This window comes from Pongo abelii, chromosome 11 (genome assembly GCF_028885655.2).
Source record: "Pongo abelii isolate AG06213 chromosome 11, NHGRI_mPonAbe1-v2.0_pri, whole genome shotgun sequence".
In the NCBI taxonomy this organism is placed as follows: Eukaryota; Metazoa; Chordata; class Mammalia; order Primates; family Hominidae; genus Pongo; species Pongo abelii.
Window position 1 is genome coordinate 736,540 of NC_071996.2, and position 19,470 is coordinate 756,009.

At 40.1% G+C, this 19,470-nt stretch overlaps 1 protein-coding gene across 5 annotated transcripts in view; it reads left to right on the plus strand.

Moving 5' to 3' along the window:
• Positions 1-7,951: 7,951 nt before the first annotated feature.
• Positions 7,952-19,470, plus strand: part of LOC134759352 (zinc finger protein 285-like) — a 49,320-nt gene continuing 37,801 nt past the window's right edge. For 4 of the 5 annotated variants that reach the window (XM_063712654.1, XM_063712656.1, XM_063712657.1 and 1 more), the window contains exons 1-3: positions 7,952-7,993; positions 12,301-12,358; positions 15,906-16,032. In XM_063712654.1, the coding sequence (XP_063568724.1) occupies positions 7,986-7,993; positions 12,301-12,358; positions 15,906-16,032 (193 nt within the window). In that variant the 5' untranslated portion in view covers positions 7,952-7,985. The other variant, XM_063712655.1, reaches the window with a different exon arrangement.

Sequence of the window (19,470 nt, forward strand, 5' to 3'; positions counted from 1 at the left end):
TATAATGCAGCATTGTCTCAATCAGTATAATTATATTAATATGCATTAATATAAATTCTATTAATATTATTCACTATAAAACCATGTGGGAGGTTATGATTCTACTACCACTCATACAGTTTTTGTTTTCCTGGTGTTTCTAAATGCTTTTTGGTACATTATATATAGTTATTATTTCTCCGAGTTTTCAGTGTTTCAAATATGCTCTATAATGTATGGAGTCTACTTTGTCCAGATTCCAGCTTCCTGGATCCCCCCATCTTTATCCTTCCTTGAGGGCTGATTACCATCTTGGCCTGATTACTGTCTGGTTCAGTCTCCTGGGACTTCCTTTCGCTGTGATCCAGCAAAAAATCCAGGGTCGAATTTCCCACTCCCTAGATGCTAAGTCTTCCTCTTTATTAAATTATTACCTCATTTGCTGCAGCACACAATCAAGTAACAGCATGAGGGTTACTTCTCCTAAGAGTACATAAAGAGTACATAGGAAGTACATTTTCTGAATCCCAGTATTTTTCCATTTAGGCAATTTATAGTTTGCATAACTATTACTGGGTCTAAGTTGACAATCATTTTATTTCAGAATTTTAAACAAAAATATGAATTGATGGGCAGAATAATGGATGCATATTGCTGAATGTGCAAATTAGTGAGCTGGAAGATTAGGCAAGGGATTATTCCAGAGAGTAATGCAAGAAGATGGCACATTAGTATATATGATGGGTATATGATGGATATAAGGAGACATGAAAAAAGGAACCAACATATTGATAATTAGAGTATCACAAAGGTAGCGAATATACAATAATGGGGAGGAAAACCTCAAAAGAAAAAATAAAATAAAATATCCCAGAGCTGGAGGAGAGATTTGAGATTCTTATTGAAATTTCGTGCTGAGTGCTTAACAGGAAGAAGCAAAAACCTCATCAAATTAAATTATGGTAAAATTTCAGCTGATAAAGAAAAAAATCCTAAATGCCTCAAGAAAAAAAGTAAAACCCAAATATTACCTATTAGAGATTGAAGAATTAATTTGGTATCATAGTATTCATCAGTAATAAAAACTAAAAGAGAGAGAGATAATGTTTCAAAGTTATGAAGAACTGTAACTTGTGTCTAAGTATTATATGCCCAGGCAAGCCAACATTTGCTGTGAGGGAAGAATGAAGACATAAGACAAAAGGACGCAATGAACTTACCAACTTCAAACTGTCTGAAAAACCTTCTTAAGAATACTGTCCAGAAAAATAAATAAATTCAAGTTAGAGGAAGATGTACAGTATGTACAACAAGCAAGAATACACAGTAAATCTTAAGGTTAAATTTAAATAATTGTTATATGTGAGGAAAAAAGAAAATTTAGTGTTAAGATTCTAGGAGACATAAATATGGGAGATGAGAGGGGAAGAAAGGAAGAAAGCTTATTAAAAATAATTTTCTGGGCCAGGCCTGGTGGCTCACACCTGTAATCGCAGCACTTTCTGAGGAGAAGGTGGGCGGATCACGGGGTCAGGAGATTGAGACCATCCTAGCTAACACGGTGAAAACCCATCTCTACTAAAAATACAAAAAATTAGCCGGGCGTGGTGGCAGGCACCTGTAGTCCCAGCTACTCGGGAGGCTGAGACAGGAGAATGGCGTGATCCTGGGAGTCGGAGCTTGCAGTGAGCCAAGATTGTGCAATTGCACTCCAGCCTGGGCAAAAGAGCAAGAGACTCTGTCTCAAAAAAAAAAAAAAAAAAAAAAGAAAGAAAAAAATAAGGAAAAACACTTCTGGCCAGACAGGATGGCTTGTGCCTGTAATGTCAACATTTTTTCAGTCCAAGGTGGGAGGATTGTTTGAACACAGATGTTTCAGACCAGCCTAGGCAACACAGTGAGACTCTGTAAGAAAATTTTTAAAAATCAATTAGGCATGGTGGTGCACACCTGTAGTTCCAGTTACCTGGGTCACTGAGGTGAGAGGATTACTCATGCCCAGGAAGCTGAGGCTGCAGTAAGCAAAAGAGCAAGACCATGCATCAAAACAAACAAACAAAAACCAAAACAACGAACAGAAAACATTTTTTTTTTAATTTGGAAAGATGATATCAACACTGATGAACAATAATAAACTTTTAATTGAGGAATTTTATCACTTATATTTATAAAACATCATATTATGTTGCTATAAACGTGTGTGCAGCTATCTTTTTCATATAATGACTTCTTTTCCTCTGGGTAGATACCCAGTAGTGGGATTGTAGAATCAAATGGTAGTTCTACTTTTAGTTCGTTAAGGAATTACCACACTGCTTTCCATAGTGGTTGCAGTAGTTTACATTCCCAGCAGAAATGTAAAAGTGATCCCTTTTCAGCACATCCCAACTAACATCTATTATTTTTTAAATTTTTTATTATGGGCATTCTTGCAGCTGTAAGGTGGTATTGCATTGTGTTTCTCATTTGCATTTCCTTGATCATTCGTGATGTTGAGCATTTTTTTCATATGTTTGTAGGCATTTGTATATTTTCTTTGTAGAATTGTCTATTCATGTCCTTAGACCATTTTTTGATGGGATTCTTCATATTTTTCTTGCTAATTTGTTTGAGTTCCTTCTAGATTCTGGATATTCATCCTTTTCAGAGGTATGGATTGTGAAGATTTTCTCCCCCTTTGTGGGTTGTCAGTTTAATATGCTCAGTGTTTCTTTTGCTGTGCAGAAACTTTTTACTTAAATTAAGTCTCACCTATTTATCATTTTTTCTATTGAATTTGCTTTTAGGTTATTGGTCAACAAGTCTTTGCCTAAGCTAATGTTTTGAAGGGTTTTTCTGATGTTATCTTCTAGAATTTTTATGGTTTCAAGTTTTAAGTTTTTGTTCCATCTTGAGTTGATTTTTGTATAAGGTGAGAGATGAGGATCCATTCACATTCTTCTACATGTGGCTTGCCAATTACACCAGCAACATTTGTTTGAATAGGGGGCCTTTTTTTTTTTTTTTTTGAGACGGAGTCTCGCTCTGTCACCCAGGCTGGAGTTCAGTGGTGGGATCTCGGCTCACTGCAGGCTCTGCCTCCTTGGTTCAATCCATTCTCCTGCCTCAGCCTCCCGAGTAGCTGGGACTACAGTCCCACGCCACCACGCCAGTCTAATTTTTTGTATTTTTAGTAGAGACGGGGTTTCACCGTGTTAGCCAGGATGGTCTCCATCTCCTGACCTTGTGATCCACCCACCTCGACCTTCCAAAGTGCTGAGATTACAGGCCTGAGCTACTGCACCTGGCCTGAATAGGGGGTCTTTTCCTTACTTTATGTTTTTGTTTGTTTTGTCAGATATCAGTTGGCTGTAAGTATTTGAATTTATTTCTTGGTTCCGTATTCTGTTCCATTGGTCTTTGGTCTATTTTTATGCCAGTACCATGCTGTTCACGTGACTATAGCCTTATGGTATAGTTTGAAGTCAGATAATGTGATGCCTCCAGATTTGTTCTTTTTGCTTATTCTTGCTTTGGCTCTGTGGGCTTTTCTTTGGTTCCATACGAATTTTAGAATTGTCTTTTCTAGTTCTGGGAACAATGATGGTGTTATTTTGACGGAACTTGCATTGAATTTGTAAACAGCTTTTGGCAGTATGGTCATTTTTACAATGTTGATTTACCCATTCATGAACATGGGATGTGTTTCCATTTGTTTGTGTCATCTATGATTTCTTTCAACAGCGTTTTATGGTTTTCCTTGTAGAGGCCTTTCACCTCCTTGGTTAGAAATATTCCTAAGTATTTTTTTTTTTTTTGCAGCTATTGTAAAAGGCATTGAGTTCTTGATTTCATTCTTAGCTTGGTTGCTGTTGGTGTACAGCAGAGGTATGATTTGTGTACATTAATTTTGTATGCTGAAACTTTGCTGAATTCATTTATGAGTTCTAGAAGCTTTTTGAAGGAGTCTTTAGGGTTTTCTAGGTATATGATCATATCATCAGCAAACAGCAGCAGTTTGACTTTCTCTTTACTGATTCGATCGTTTCTTTCCCTCCTTTTATTTGACTGAGGTTGTTGTTTTTCATTTTCTTTCCTTTAGAGCAATGATTTTCAAGGGGTTACTGTTGGGTGTTCTGAATGGATGACTTCTTTGTTGAGAGAATTAATTTACAGATGCAATATGTTTAGCATTCCTTACCTCTGCATACTAAACTGATATCCCAGTCACTGGAGCAAGCAAAGATCACTCACACAATTCAAAGGAGTCTTAGGGAGGTTATTTCCTTCCTCTTTGAGAGTCACTGTCCTACTTTTTCATTTTCTTTTTCTTTTTTTAGACATAAAATCTCATGCTGTCACCCAAGCTGGAGTACAGTGGCACCATCATAGCCCACTGCACCCTGAACCTTCCAGGCTCAAGCCATCCTCCCACCTCAGCTGCTTGATCAACTAGGATTACAGGCCAGAGTCACTGTTCTATAGTTGGGAAATAGGAGAAGCTCCTAGATCAATTATACAAGCACTTTCTCCTTTGTTCCTAACACACCCATTTAAGTGTGTATTTTCAGACTAAAGACAAGCTCTTAGATCAGGTAAAAGTAACATTTAAAAATAACTATAATAATAAAGAGTATATAAATAACAAGGTAAAAAATGCTAATTTTAGGACAAAGTGAAAAATAAATACTAGATGAAATCTAATGAAAAGAAAGCACGTACGGTCGGCAAGGAAAAGTAAACTCAAGGTGAAAATAAAAAGTACTTAAAATTTTAATGAAATTTTTGGTCCATCAAGAACATATGACCATTATGAAACTTACACAGGGTCAGCATCACTAAATTTAAAAACCCAAAATATTCCACAATCTGAAACTTTTGAAATGTGAACATGACACCAAAAGAGGAAATTTCCACACCTGAAATATTTGCTTTCTTCCTCTTCTTTTCATTAATTGATTTTTCTTTGATCATACGATGAAGGCAATCTTTGCTTCTGATGGTTCAATGCACACAAAGATTGTATACAAACCTTGTGAACAAAATTAATCAAATAATTCTATAAAATTAATTTCAGGGAAAGTGTATAAGGTGTATAGGAAACACAAATGAATTTTGCTTTAGACTTGGGTCTCGTCCTCAAGATATCTCATTGTGCATATGCAAATATTGCAAAATCTGAAAAAAATAAAAAATCTGAAACTCTTCTGGTCCCAAGTGTTGCAGATAAGGAACAGGCCACTTCCATACCTAATAACACGACTTTTGAAAAGTAAAGCCGCTTGTATACCTAATAACACGACTTTTGAAAAATGAAGTAGGCTGGGTGCGGTGGCTCACGCCTGTAATCCCAGCAATTTGGGAGGCAGAGGTGGGCAGATCACAAGGAGATGGAGACCATCCTGACTAACACGGTGAAACCCTGCCTCTACTAAAAATACAAAAAAATTAGCCAGGCATGGTGGCGGGCGCCTGTAGTCCCAGCTACTCGGGAGGCTGAGGCAGGAGAATGGCGTGAACCTGGGAGGTGGAGCTTGCAGTGAGTTGAGATGGCGCCACTGCACTCCAGCCTGGGTAACAGAGCGAGACTCAGTCTCAAAAAATAAATTAAACAAATAAATAAAGCAAATTCTATAGAGAGAAAAATGACAAATTTACCATTACAGACTTTTTTTCTTTTTCTTTTTCTTTATTCCTTTTTTTTTTTTCTTTTTGAGTCAGAGTCTCGCTCTGTTGCCGAGGCTGGAGTGCAGTTGCATGATCTCGGCTCACTGAAACCTCCGCCTCCTGGGTTCACGTGATTCTCTTGTCTCAGCCTCCCAAGTAGCTGAGACTACATGTGCTTGCCACCATGCCTGGCTAATTTTTGTACTTTGAGTAGAGACGGGGTTTCACCATCCTGGCCAGGGTTGTCTTGAACTCCTCACCGCATGGTCTACCCACTTCGGCCTCCCAAAGTACTGGGATTACAGGCTTGAGCCACCATGCCCAGCCTGGGTGCCTTTTGACATGAACTTCTCAATCATTGACAGATGCATAATGAAAAAATCTAAGTAAGCACGAATAAGCACGTAGGAAATTTAAATAGAAACAATTAACAAGTCTGGTGAAAATATAAATGTATGCATATCCCTCTGATAGAGAACACATTGTTTTCCAATAGACACAGATGTCACAAAAATTTACCTTGTATTAGGTCAAAAATAAAAATGTTCCTGAACTCGTTTTTTAAAATTCAAGTATGTCAAATTAAATCAAGTAATCCTTCAACTTAGAGCAATATATAAGAACATCAAACATGTAAACATCAAAAGACAGAGATAAGCCAAAAGAATTGCACTGTCCCTTTATGTGCCCTAAGTTGCAATGTCAAGCTATAGTTGGATATTATTCAACCATTTCCTACCCATTGCCTAGAGGTGGGGGTCTTCACTTCCCTGTCTATTCTAGGACTGGAACTGCCTCACGACCTCTACAGCTTGAGGATGAGTGGAAAACGGAATGCCAGCCAGATATTCCAAGCAGAGCCTCTGCCAGCAGGACCAGGCGACCATTCCTAGGACAGAGATTGTTCTCACCCATTATCAAGGCTTTCCTCCAGGCTAAAACTGTGGGTCTCTAATGGAATTCTTATTCAATTTTCTTACCCCATTAGGGTACCCAAAATTTTCTTTAATAGAAATCTTAAATTTTTAAAATTTTATTATTATTATACTTTAAGTTGTAGGGTACATGTGCGCAACGTGCAGGTTTGTTACATATGTATACATGTGCCATGTTGGTGTGCTGCACTCATTTAGCATTAAGTATATCTCCTAATGCTATCCCTCCCCCTTCCCCCACCCCACAATAGACCCCGCTGTGTTATGTTCCCCTTCCTGTGTCCATGTGTTCTCATTGTTCAATTCCCACCTATGAGTGAGAACATGTGGTGTTTGGTTTTTTGTCCTTGCTATAGTTTGCTGAGAATGATGGTTTACAGCTTCATCCATGCCCCTAAAAAGGGACATGAACTCATCATTTATTATGGCTGCATAGCATTCCATGGTGCATATGTGCCACATTTTCTTAATCCTGTCTATCTTTGTTGGACGTTTGGGTTGGTTCCAAGTCTTTGCCATTGTGAATACTGCCGCAATGAACATACGTGTGCATGTGTCTTTATAGCAGCATGATTTATAATCCTTTAGGTATATACCCAGTAATGGAATTGCTGGATCAAATGGTATTTCTAGTTCTAGATCCCTGAGGAATTGCCACACTGACTTCCACAATGGTTGAACTAGTTTACAGTCCCACCAACGGTGTAAAAGTGTTCCTATTTCTCCATATCCTCTCCAGCACCTGTTGTTTCCTGACTTTTTAATGATCTTAAATCTTAAATGCAATAACATAAAGTAAAATAAAGCCTAAGTCCCAACAAGGGGAAATTTTCAGAAAGAATCTGAAAACTTCCCGCGTTTTCTTGTTATGTTGTAACGAGTACTCCTGTAATTCCCCTATTAAGGATTCAGACAATGGTGATTAATTCATTCTGCTTCTTCTGAGACTAGGAAACAAATTACAGGGTATGTTATATTGCAAGTGTAGATTATGCAGTCTTCATCAACAGAAACAAAACATGATGGGGGGCGGGGATGGAAATATTTAAGTGAATTTTAATTGAAAAGTCTCGTGGTTTTAACATTAAAAGACATGCCTATAAAATAAGTACCTATAAAAGTCTTCACTAAAATGGTAAAGTGCTCATTTCCAAGTAGTAAAATATTGAAACTTTTTCTTTTCATCGTTGATAGTGATTTATTTAACATTTCAATACTTTATCGTTATTATGATTGTCATTATTTTAGACGAATGCACGGAAGTCAAAGGACTTCCAAATGCACCGAAGTCAAAGGCTACCTTCACCCTGGTAGCCTTGCGAATGTCCACTGCTGCGCGCGGGGCTTTCTGGGGATTGTAGTCCATAGGCCTCCTTGCGCATGCGCCGTGGTACCAGAAGCTAGCTGCGGGCGACATTGTTTGGAATGCTGGGGTGAGTCCCGCGTGGACCGCGCCCCTCTCGGAAGCATAGCAAGGAGTAGGGCTGCAGGATGTGCAGCTGTGACCCGTCCCTGTGGACTGAAGTAGGAGGAGTGGAAGAGGGGACTGGTGACCAATGATAAGGCCTCGTGGGTGGGGTAGGCTGGGGAAGTTCAGCGGCCCCTACCTAGCCGGGGTGGGATGGGAAGCGCGTGGGCTCGGTTTGGGGAGCAGCCCTGGGTTTGACAAAACGTGCATCTTCACGTTTCGTGACAGCGACTTGCGCTGTGCCACCTTGGGTCGAGGCTTAGGGTCCAGTCTTGGAATGTGCATCTCTGGATGAGAGCAGAGGGGCGCTGGCTCAGAGTTTGGGAGTAATGGCTGGGGCTGTGCCTCCCTGAATGGGATGAGGGATTTGCTTAAGCAGCTTTTCTCTGGAGATAGAGGATGGCTTGGGCTATTCTCACTCAGTTTGGCGCGGGCGATTCTGGCTCAGCACCCCTAGGTTCCTGGATGGGGAATTGTCTTGGGTCTGAACTCTGGATTTTAGCAGCTCTGACTCCATTGGGGTATTTCTGACTTCAGGGCAGAGGTTCCGGCTTCTGGCAATAAAGAAACAACTCAGACTGTAATAACTCAGGAGTTTAATATCACCGCATACATTTTGAAAAGAACGGTCCCAGGCCTGGCGCGGTGCCTCCCTCCTGTAATCCCAGCACTTTGGGTGGATCATGAGGTCAGGAGATCGAGACCATCCTGGCTAACACGGTGAAACCCTGTCTCTACTAAAAAAAAAAAAAAAAAAAAAAAATTACAAAAAATTTGCCGGGCATGGTGGCGGGCGCCTGTAGTCCCAGCTACTCCGGAGGCTGAGGTTGGAGAATGGTGTGAACCCGGGAGGCGGAGCTTGCAGTGAGCTGAGATCGCGCCACTGCACTCCAGCCTGGGCAACAGAGCGAGACTCTGTCTCAAAAAAAAAAAAAAGAAAGAAAAGAAAAGAAAAGAACTTCCCCAAATTATTAACTCCATTCTCACCTCACATGCTGTGAGCCAGGGAGTACGGAATTTGAGTATTATAAAGCACATGAGCAAATGTAAGTGTTAAATTACACTCAACAAATTTGAAATTTCAATGCTCTCTGTATATTTGATAAAGTTAGAGGTTTAGTGTTAATTATTTTAGGTGTAATGGCAGCTTTTGTTACATTTCTGATCGTCTTTCTGAACAATTGCAGTTCCAGATTCAGCTGCACTTTTCCTCTAGGTCTTCATTCGCTGAAGAGGTTGATATGGGCATCTGGTCTCATTCGTGATGTATTCCTCAGATCAGAGTAGTTGTCAGGTTGAGGGATGAGAAAGGCATTTGTGTGAGAGAGCTGTGTGGACTTTGGCAGATAGGGAAAAAACAAGAGTCCTGAGGTGCCACGTGTCCCATGCCTTTGGCTCCCCACCTTTTCCACCCTGCTGTCTGCCCTGAAAGGCCGCCATTGCCTTCTGGCATTGCTTGTCTTTGGCCAATGGGAAGTCTCAACAGGAAGGTTTGGAGAGAGGAAGAAGTGTGAGTTGGAGGATCTTGTCCCCGAGTTCTCTCTCTGCAGGATTGTCACAGATTAGCTGCCCTGTTAAACAACAGGTCATGGTTTTGGTGGTCCCGGCCACACAGTCCTCTCAGTTCCAGGCTCCAGGGACTGCTCCCTCCCCTTACCTCTTAAGGCCCAGGTAGTATAATGGCACCTCCCTGTCACTTCCCAGGATAGAGCCTTATCCACTCTGATTTCCTTACCCCCAGCCAACACCATTGTAAGCCGTCTGTTTATTAAACTCACCTCAAATTTGAATGTGCCATCTGGTTACTGCCATGGCCCATAGTTGACACAGGCAGAGAGTGTCTGAAGCCAGAAATTCAGGAAACCAAACCCTCAACCATATATGTGTGACTGCATGTGTGGAGATGTGTGCTTGAAAATAAACCTGTCCCATTATTGGCTCTGAAGTGAGAACAGGTACTGGAAGTAGAGGGTGAGTTTATGTCTTTGCACGTGCATCTAATGTATAATATCCAAGCCAATTCTATTTGTGCATTTGTTAATATTAAGAAACACTGATTGAGTGCTTGTTAAATGATAAGATCCTTAGCAAGTACAGTGGATAAAAGACTACGGCTTGTTTTTGTTTGTTTGTTTGTTTGTTTGTTTTTAGGATTTGTAGTTTTTTGACAGGGGAAAGGAGGAGTGTTTCCTTGGTAGGTTTTAACTATTTTAAAATGATGTAATTCATGCTGTATTAATGACTTGAACTTTCCTTATTTTGGCCTTTGTTGGAGCCCAAAATAAGAAGTGATTAATGATGTCTCTTAAAGGTAGTAAAAGAGAGAAAAAGAGTCAAAGGATTTACCCTAAAGACATTTCATATTCTATTAACCTGATTCTATAACCCTGTGAGCTGCAATTCAAAGGGTAGCCAACAGACCAGTGCCAATAAATGATATTGGTCTGTGACCAGATAATTTGAGAACTTAAGTGTAGATGTTTAAAATTTTGTCTTATTGATTAACATAATAATAACAATTGGGCTTTAATTTGCATACCTTCTTAATTTCCTTTTTCCAGTAATTTCTTTTTACTGTATCTTACCAAAATATCAGTCTGTGACAGACTGAAAGTAACAGTAATAATAATAATAAAAACTAGTCTTTTATCACAGATAGTGTGAGAAGCACTATCTTAGAAGGCAGAAACCTGGTTTTTGGCTTTTATTTTTTAATCTTTGGAGTTTCCACAGTGCTTAAAGTGGCAATTTTATTCAGTAAGTTTCTCCACAAAGGCGAGAGGCAATTGTGTTTACAGGGTTTATCTGATGGAATCCCAATAAAAAATAGACAGAACACTCAAATGGGGTAATTTGAGAAGAGCTTAATAAAGGGACAATCTATAAAGTTGTAGGCAGGCTGTGGTAATCAACAAAGGGTATGGCAATATTTAAGAGCTAGTGATAGCAGGGTAACTTACTGCCTTTAGGACTGAAGGGCTAAGGGAGGAGGCAGTCGCTAAAACCTGAAGAAAGATTCATGGGATGACAGCTGCCTGATGGTGGCCATGAACTTTGGTCAATGGATATGGAACATAGCCATTCCACAGCAACCTTTAGGGAAAAACCTGGGGGAATAAATATCCTGACTTCACTCTTGTCCCTTCCCTGGATCTCTTGCTGACTTTCCCCATTGGCTGAACCCAACTGGAATCTAATTGGCAAGGGAATTCACTGATATAAGCAGTACAGGAAGGGGCTTTAGTGTATATGAAGTGGCGAGCTTAGAAGGTCTGTCTATCTACTTTGCTACTTGCTGTCTGAGAGCATGTATAGTTCAGTATACCATGAGCATTTCCAGAGCAGAGGGTGTGTCTTATATGTCATAGGTGTGTCATCAATATTTGCAAAAGCAGTGGATAGAATGGCTGCTGGAGAGATAGTTTAGGAAGCCAAGAGTCAAGGTGTAGATGTTTAAAAATTTGCATTATTGATTAACATAATAATAAAAATTGGGATTTAATTTGTATATCTTGGCTAATTGCAAGTTCTTTAGACCACAAGCCTGGCCATACAAGGTCAAGTCTTGCATGTAAAAGTGGAAATAGCAGAAGGCCCCTGTCATCCTGAGATTTCTCTCTTTTTTTTTTCTTTTTTTTTTTTTTGAGACAAAGTCTGTCTCTGTTGCACAGGCTGGAGTGCAGTGGTGCAAGCACAGCTCACTGCAGCCTCTGCCTCCCAGGTTCAAGTGATTGTCCTGCCTCAGCCTCCTGAGTAGCTGGGACTACAGGTGCCCACCACCAATCCCAGCTAATTTTGTATTTTTAGTAGAGACAGGATTTCACCATGTTGGTCAGGCTGGTCTCGAACTCCTGGCCTCAAGTGATCTACCTGTCTCAGGTTCCCAAATTGCTGGGGATTACAGGCGTGAGCCACTGTGCCCAGCCCTGAGATTGCTGCCTTATTCAGCAATTCTGGAGCCTTTTTTCCAGCATAATACAGATGTACATTATGTCAGTTCATTCACAAATCTGAGAAAAGGAAAAGAATGTGCAGGTTTTGACCCAAAAGCTTGAGGAGAGAGATAGGAGTTACACAGTGGTCTGAGATTGAGGGACTGGGGACAAATCTAGGGAAGTCTTGAGGAGGTGGGAGTTCAGTCTGTTCAGAACGAGAAGAGACGATATCTAGGGAGAGAAGGAACTGAGAGAAATTTGTACAGATAAGGAAGGAACCAATGTTCATTTATAACTTGTTGAATCCATGATCTCATGGATTCTTTCTTCTTTGCAGTTCTGCTTTTCCAGAATCCTGCCCTTTCCAAAAGGAAGATGGTATGATTAAGTTCCAGGTAAGTTAAGGGGTTCTTTCTCTTTAAATATACTGTTCATTCTGAGGAACCAGACACTTCTGCTTTCTGAAACGAGGTCAGCATTTTTTGAATGACTACTATGTATTAGGTACTTCATCTTGCTCATAATGACTTTGTGAGGCAGATGGTTTGACTCCCTTTATAGAAGTGAAGAAACAAACTCACAGATTTCAAGATGTCTACTTTGGTGCTACTCTAAGTGTGATTCCTGTAGCAGTACCAGTCCATGAACTGCTTATCACTGCCCCATGAGGGAAAAAGAATCAAGAGTAAGTTCAGAAACTTTTATAGCAATTTGGTGTTGCCGCAGCATCCGAGTGCATGGGCAGCATATACATGACCATACTCTAAATGTCACTGGTCTCGTTCAATAAGTAACAAGATTTGAATGGGTATGTATTAGTCAGAGTTCAATCAGCAAGGCAGAACCACTAAGAGATATATATTAAGAGATTTATCTTAAGGAATTGACTTATATGATTACGGGGGCTAACTAGGCAAGTCCAAAATCCACATGGCAGTCCCTCAGGAAGGATGGCCAGAACTCTTAGACACAGACTGAAGCCGCTGTCTATGGGTGGAATTTCTCCACCTCTCAGGGAAGCCTCAGCTCTGCTCATAAGACCTTTTAGTTTTTTGAATCAGACATACTCAGATTAGTTAGAATAATCTCCCTTAAAGTAAACTGATTATGGACTTTAATCACATCCCATCTACAATTTATCTTCATAGCAATACCTAGATTAGTGTTTGATTCAATAACTGAGGACTGTAGCTTAGCCAAGTTGTCACATTAAAAACACCATCACAGTGTGGAGGAAGGATTTTCTTTTAATCATAAAAAATTAATTATGAAAGTACACAAAAAGAACAAATGGTATTATGAATCTCCACTTGCAGTACCCATCATGCAGTTTCAATGGTTAACTTTTTGCCAAAGAGATTTGCTTAATCTCTTTTTCATTTTTTTCTTTCCCAGAGTATTTTTAAGAGGCATGTTATTTTACACTGTATTGGTTTTTCTCTGAGCACATCACTTTTGTATAGTACTTTATTATATATGCAACTAAAATGAATGAGCTCACACTTTTATCCTTCTGCCTGGAAACCATCTTGCCCAAGTCCAGGATTCATTAGGTACATTTTCTATCTTCTAAATTAGAGCAACAGTTTACCAAATGTTCACCAGTACATCCAGGTCACCATTTTTCCAGCCTCCTATAACAGTGTCGTCAATGGTTATGGCCTGGAACTAAAGCCGATGCCATGAATATTTGGTAGCACTCTGCTGGTTTTGGTTAGCTTGGGTGTGCCCTCATAGTGAAGACGGAGGGACAAGAGAGCAAGTGAACACGTGAGATCTGTCAAGGCCCAGGTTAGAACTGGCACATTCTCACTTCTGCTTCATTTTGGTAGCCAGAGTAAGTTACATAGCCAAGTCAAAACTAAAGGGGTAAGAAAACACACTCTGGTCCTTTAGTGGGATTAGTGAGCATGGAAGAGGATATTTCTAAACAGCAATCTAATTTACCACATCCTCTATGTATTTTAGTATGTATTTCTTAAAAATTGACTAATGAGATAATCAATAATTATTTGGGATTATCTAATACCCAGACAATAACCAAATTTCCCTGATTATCTCAAAAAATTTTTTAACAGTTGATTTGTTCAAATGGGATCTTACCAAGGTCTATACTATCATATAGTTGGCTGTTGTATCTCATAATCTCTTTTAATCTAGAGAAATCTGCCCCTCTACTTTATTCTCTCCTGCTATTGCCTTGTTGTAGAAACCAAGTTTGGTGTCCTGTGTTCTTTCCCACATTTGGAATACATTTGTTTGCTTCCTTTTCTTATCTTTCAATGTGTTATCTATCCACAGTATTTCTTGTAAGTGGAAGCACCAGATGCTTGAAGAGATTCACGTTCAAGGTTTTACAAGAATACTTCATGGATGGTTATACAAGAATACTTCAGACAGGAAAAGATTTATAGATTTTTGCAAGTGTTTATTCGTTGATAAATTTGGTTTCTTAATATTTTGGGGCTCTCCTTGTATCTGCATCCTATGACAATAGCTGCCTAGGCTTCCTACAAGGCATCCATCCAGCTACAAGGGTGGTGGAGAAATGAGTGTTTTGTTTTCCCAGGCTCTATAGTTGAGGCAGAGAAGGGAGAATGGGGCGTAGGCTGGGTGAACCTCTATCCCTAACCCCTTCTCCCTACATTTGAACACCCCAAGTAGACTTCAGGGTATCTGTATTTCCTGAATGATTAACACCAATTCAATTTTGTTGCCTCCCACAGAAGAAGGTATACAGTACTGTTACTGAGAGAGTGATGCTATTAGGACAACGGTGCTGACTCCCCTAGATTTTGTTTTTAATCATTGTCAGATTTTAGTAATTGGACAATTGTTAGGAACATATTCTTTGTGAAGTCCTTTGTAACTGCTTACAACTTTCGTTTGAAAGCTCTGCGTTATTTAGAGATGCAGAGTCTGTTGAGAGAACATATCTGTAAATACTTAACTCTGAGCAGTGTGATATATGCAGCGATAGAAATATTTTATGTAAAAATTGGTTCTTGATTAGGAGATGGTTATTAATATCAGATTATTCCCCACATCCTTTTATTTTGAGAAATTTCAATTTATCAGGAAAATGAAAGAATAGCATAATGTGTAATCTTCACCTAGATTCACCAATTGTTGACAATCACCCACAAACATATGCATAATATACGTATATACACACATATCTGTATTTTATTTTGATGACCCAGTTGGGGATAAATTGCAGGCATTATTATAATTCATCCCGAAATATTTCAGCTTGTATCTCCTAAGAGTAAGAGCATGTTCCTACATTTCCACATTATTGCTAATGTACTCAAGAAATTTCACATTGATACCACTATTTTTTAATACCTAGTTGATATCCAAGTGTTCTTAATTATCCTAATAATCTCCCTTTTCTCTATTGTGTTTTTTGAATCTAGGAGCCAGGCTTTTAGTTACCCTGTCTTCTTAGTTCCTTTTAACATGATAAGAATAGATTAATCTGCCATGAAAAAGTGAAAATACCAAATCTTGGTGTGTGATGAGAAATGAAATCATGGAACAGAACTAGACATGTGTATTGGCACAACAACTTAGTATAGATTTATCTGTGCCTATTTCCTGGGCCTTATTTTATAATTTGATTAATGTTGTCCTTTGGGAATCCCTGATCCAATAGGATTAATGTCCTTATGAGAGAGCCTCAACAGAGCTTGCTCTCATTCTCCCTCTGCCATGTAAGGACACAGTGAGACGACAGCTGTCTACAAGCCAAGAGAAGAAACCTGAATGAAATCTATCTTGGTGGTACTTGATCTTAGAATTTCCAACCTCCAGAACAGTAAGAAGATAGTTTATTTTGTTTAACCTAATCAGACTGTGGTATTATATTAAGGCAGCCCAAACAGACTAGGACCAGTCATTTGCGTGGATGATTGACGTGGCATGCGGTTGATGTTTTAGGAAAGGGTGACATTCAAGGACATGGCTGTTGTCTTCACCAAGGAAGAGCTTGCTCTATTGGATAAAACCCAGATAAACCTGTACCAAGGTGCGATGCTGGAAAACTTCAGGAACCTCATCTCCGTGGGTGAGTAACTGAGCATCAGACCACTGGACCTGTGTCCTGAAATCGTCATTTCCTACCAGATAGAAAACTCCAGTTAGATCACAAAGAGAAACTTTGACCACTGGAAAGAAAACTCCTAAGAGATGCATGTGCAGGTTAGAACCCTGCAGTTAATGAGTTTTTACAGATCAATGTGAGGAACTGGCCCCTTGCGATGGTTTTCTGAGGGAGCTCTCCCCAAATCTCATTCCCCTGGCCTGTGGGCATTCAATGCAGTTAGTAAGCACTCCCTCCCCTAATCACACATTTAGGCTCTCATTCTTTCCTCATATTTCTCAGAATGAGACATAAAATTCACACATCACCAAGAGCCTTGAACTATGGTTTGCTTCTGCAGAAAAATCAATGTTTATCCAATGTTTCGGATAAGCCAGTGTTAAAGGAACCAAGGGAGAACATTGGTTTGGTTGGCAGTTACAATAGCCAACACTTACTTGTATGTAGTAAGTGTAATCTAAGTGCTGGTTTATTTGATTACTTTTTGATAAATATCTAACCTCGTTTTCATTTCTCAGAGGTTCATATACAGTTATGTGTTACCTAAGTATAGTTTATGAGATAGAGATATGGTTTGGCTATATCCCTACCCAAGTCTCATCTTGAATTGTAGCTCCCATAATTCCCACATGTTGTAGGAGGGGCCTGGTAGGAGGTAACTGAATCATGGGGCAGGAGTCTTTCTTGTGCTGTTCTTATGAGAGTGAATAAGTCTCATGAGATTTGATGGTTTTATAAATTGGTGTTCTCCTGCACAGGCTTTCTCTTTGCCTGCTGCCATGTAGGATGTCTCTTTGCTCTTCCTTCACCTTCTGCCATGATTGTGAGGCCTCCACAGCCACATGGAACTATGAGTCAATTAAACCTCTTTCCTTTATAAATTACCCAGTCTTGGGTATGTCTTTATTAGCAACATGAGAATGGACTAATACAGATAGTTACTGCTATTATCCCTCTTTTATGGACGTATTACTCTGTTTTCACACTGCTGATAAAGACATACCCAAGACTGGGCAATTTACAAAAGATAGACATGTTTTGGGACTTACAGTTCCACATCCCTGGGGAGGCCTCATAGTCATGGTGGAAGGTGAAAGGCACGTCTCACATGGTGGTAGACAAGAGAAGAGAGCTTACGCAGGGTAACCGCCCCCCACCCCTTTTTTTTTTTGAAAGAGTCTGGCTCTGTAGCCAGGCTGCAGTACAGTGGTGTTATCTTGAATCACTGCAACCTCCAACTACCAAGTTCAGGCAATTCTCCTGCCTTAGCCAACCCAGTATCTTGGAATACAGGCATGCGCCACCATGCCCAGCTAATTTTTGTATTTTTTAGTAGAGACGGGGTTTCACCATGTTGGCAAGGATTGTCTCAATCTCTTGACCTCCTGATCAACCCACTTTGGTCTCCCAAAGTGCTGGGATTACAGGTGTGAGACACTGCGCCCATTCAGAATCTCCCTTTTAAAAACCATCAGATCTCATGGGACTCATTCAGTATCATGAGAATAACACAGGAAAGACCCGCCCCCATAATTCAATCGCCTCCTACCGGGTTCCTCCCATGACACATGGGAATTGTGGGAGTTACAATTCAAGATGAGATTTGAGTGGGGACACAGCCGAACCATATTATCCCAACCCAGCCCCTCCCAAATCTTATGCCCTTACATTTCAAAACCAATCATGCCTCCCAACAGTCCCACAAAGTCTTAACTCATTTCAGCATTAACTCAAAAGTCCACAGTCCAGTGTCTCATCTGAGACAAGCCAAGTCTTTTCCATCTATGAGCCTGTAAAATAAAAAAACAATGTATTTACTTCCTAGACACAGTGCAGGTACAGGTATTGTGTAAATGCAGCTGTTCCAAATGGGAGAAATTGGCCAAAACAAAGGGGCTACAGGCCCCATGCAAGTCTGAAATCCAATAGGGCAGTCAAATCTTAAAGCTCAATAGTGATCTCCTTTGACTCCATGTCTTGCATCCTGGTCACGCTTATGTAAGAGATAGATTTCCATGGTCTTGAGCAGCTCCATCCCTGTGGCTCTGCAGAGTATAGTCTCCCTTCCGGCTGCTTTTGTGGGCTGGTGTTGAGTGTTTGTGGTTTTTCCAGGCACACGGTGCAAGCTGTCGGATCTAGCATTCTGTGGTCTGAAGGACAGTGGCCCTCGTCTCACAGCTCCACTAGGTAGTGCCCTGGTAGGGACTCTGTGTGGAGGCTGTGACATGTGGGAATTATGGGACATGACACCTGGGAATTATGGGAGTTACAATTCAAGAAGAGATTTGGGTGGGGACACAGCCAAACCATATCAATGGATGAAACATCTGAGTCACAGAATTAATAACTTGCCCATGATCACACAGCTTATAAGAAGAACTAGGATTTGAGCCCCCCTAATCTTGCCCTAGTTTCTGTGTTTTTAATAAATAACCTCGTGAAACCAAAGTGTAATCTGTAAACACAGGACCTTCTACATAAATCTGCATATCCCTGCACGTGTTTCTCAAACTGCAGGAGAAAACCCTCTTGGTGAGTCCTGAAATCAAATTACTGTGTCATAACTAGCAATTTTTAAAAAGCAAAATAGATTAATAGAACAGAAAACAAAAGAATTTATCAAAGTGCATTGCACATCGTATGTAAGTATCAGCTGATAAAACTTCTGTTTTAGTGAGCAGTCTGTGTTGATGTTCGTGCCTATTCCTACTGAATCACAGTGCTGATTTTATTGTGGGTTACAATCAGAACAATTGGGAAACCACTGCTTAAAGCCCATTTGGGGCAGCTCATGGTCTCCCTTTCCCTGATACTATCTTATAAACTAAAGTCACTTTCAATAAAACAACCCAGAAAGGACCTTAAACCAGAAGCAGTATCCAGTGGGACTTGACCATGATATTCATGCCATTTTGAAACCCATCATAGGGCCCCAAAAATATGATCATCCTCTTCTGCCTCAGCCCCCTGTTTGTTATACCACAGTCTTGCTTCCCTGGGTGCCAGGCCATTGACAGTGCCACAGTATATGTTCCCCATTCTCATAGTCATGGCTGTTTGAGATTCTGCAATAACTTAAAAGGTCAGAACTTAAGGAAATGGATTATAGGATCTGAGTGGTCTCTATCTTTTCAGGAAGACAAAGAACGTCGGGGAACATAAAAAGGGATGTCTCTTAAAGCTTGTCTCAGAGGTTTACATATGCATCCCAGCACAATGCCAGGACCATGTTTCACAGTGTTTATCCCTATTTCAATCCCCATTGCCTTTTTATCCCCATACCCTTAAGGCTCACCATGTACAGTTGTGCAGGTTGTACACAAACATACATGATAGTCCTCCATATGACAGTGATGTGAAGGAAGGGAAGCCATCAGGAGATAGGACTTGCTTGTTTCTGAA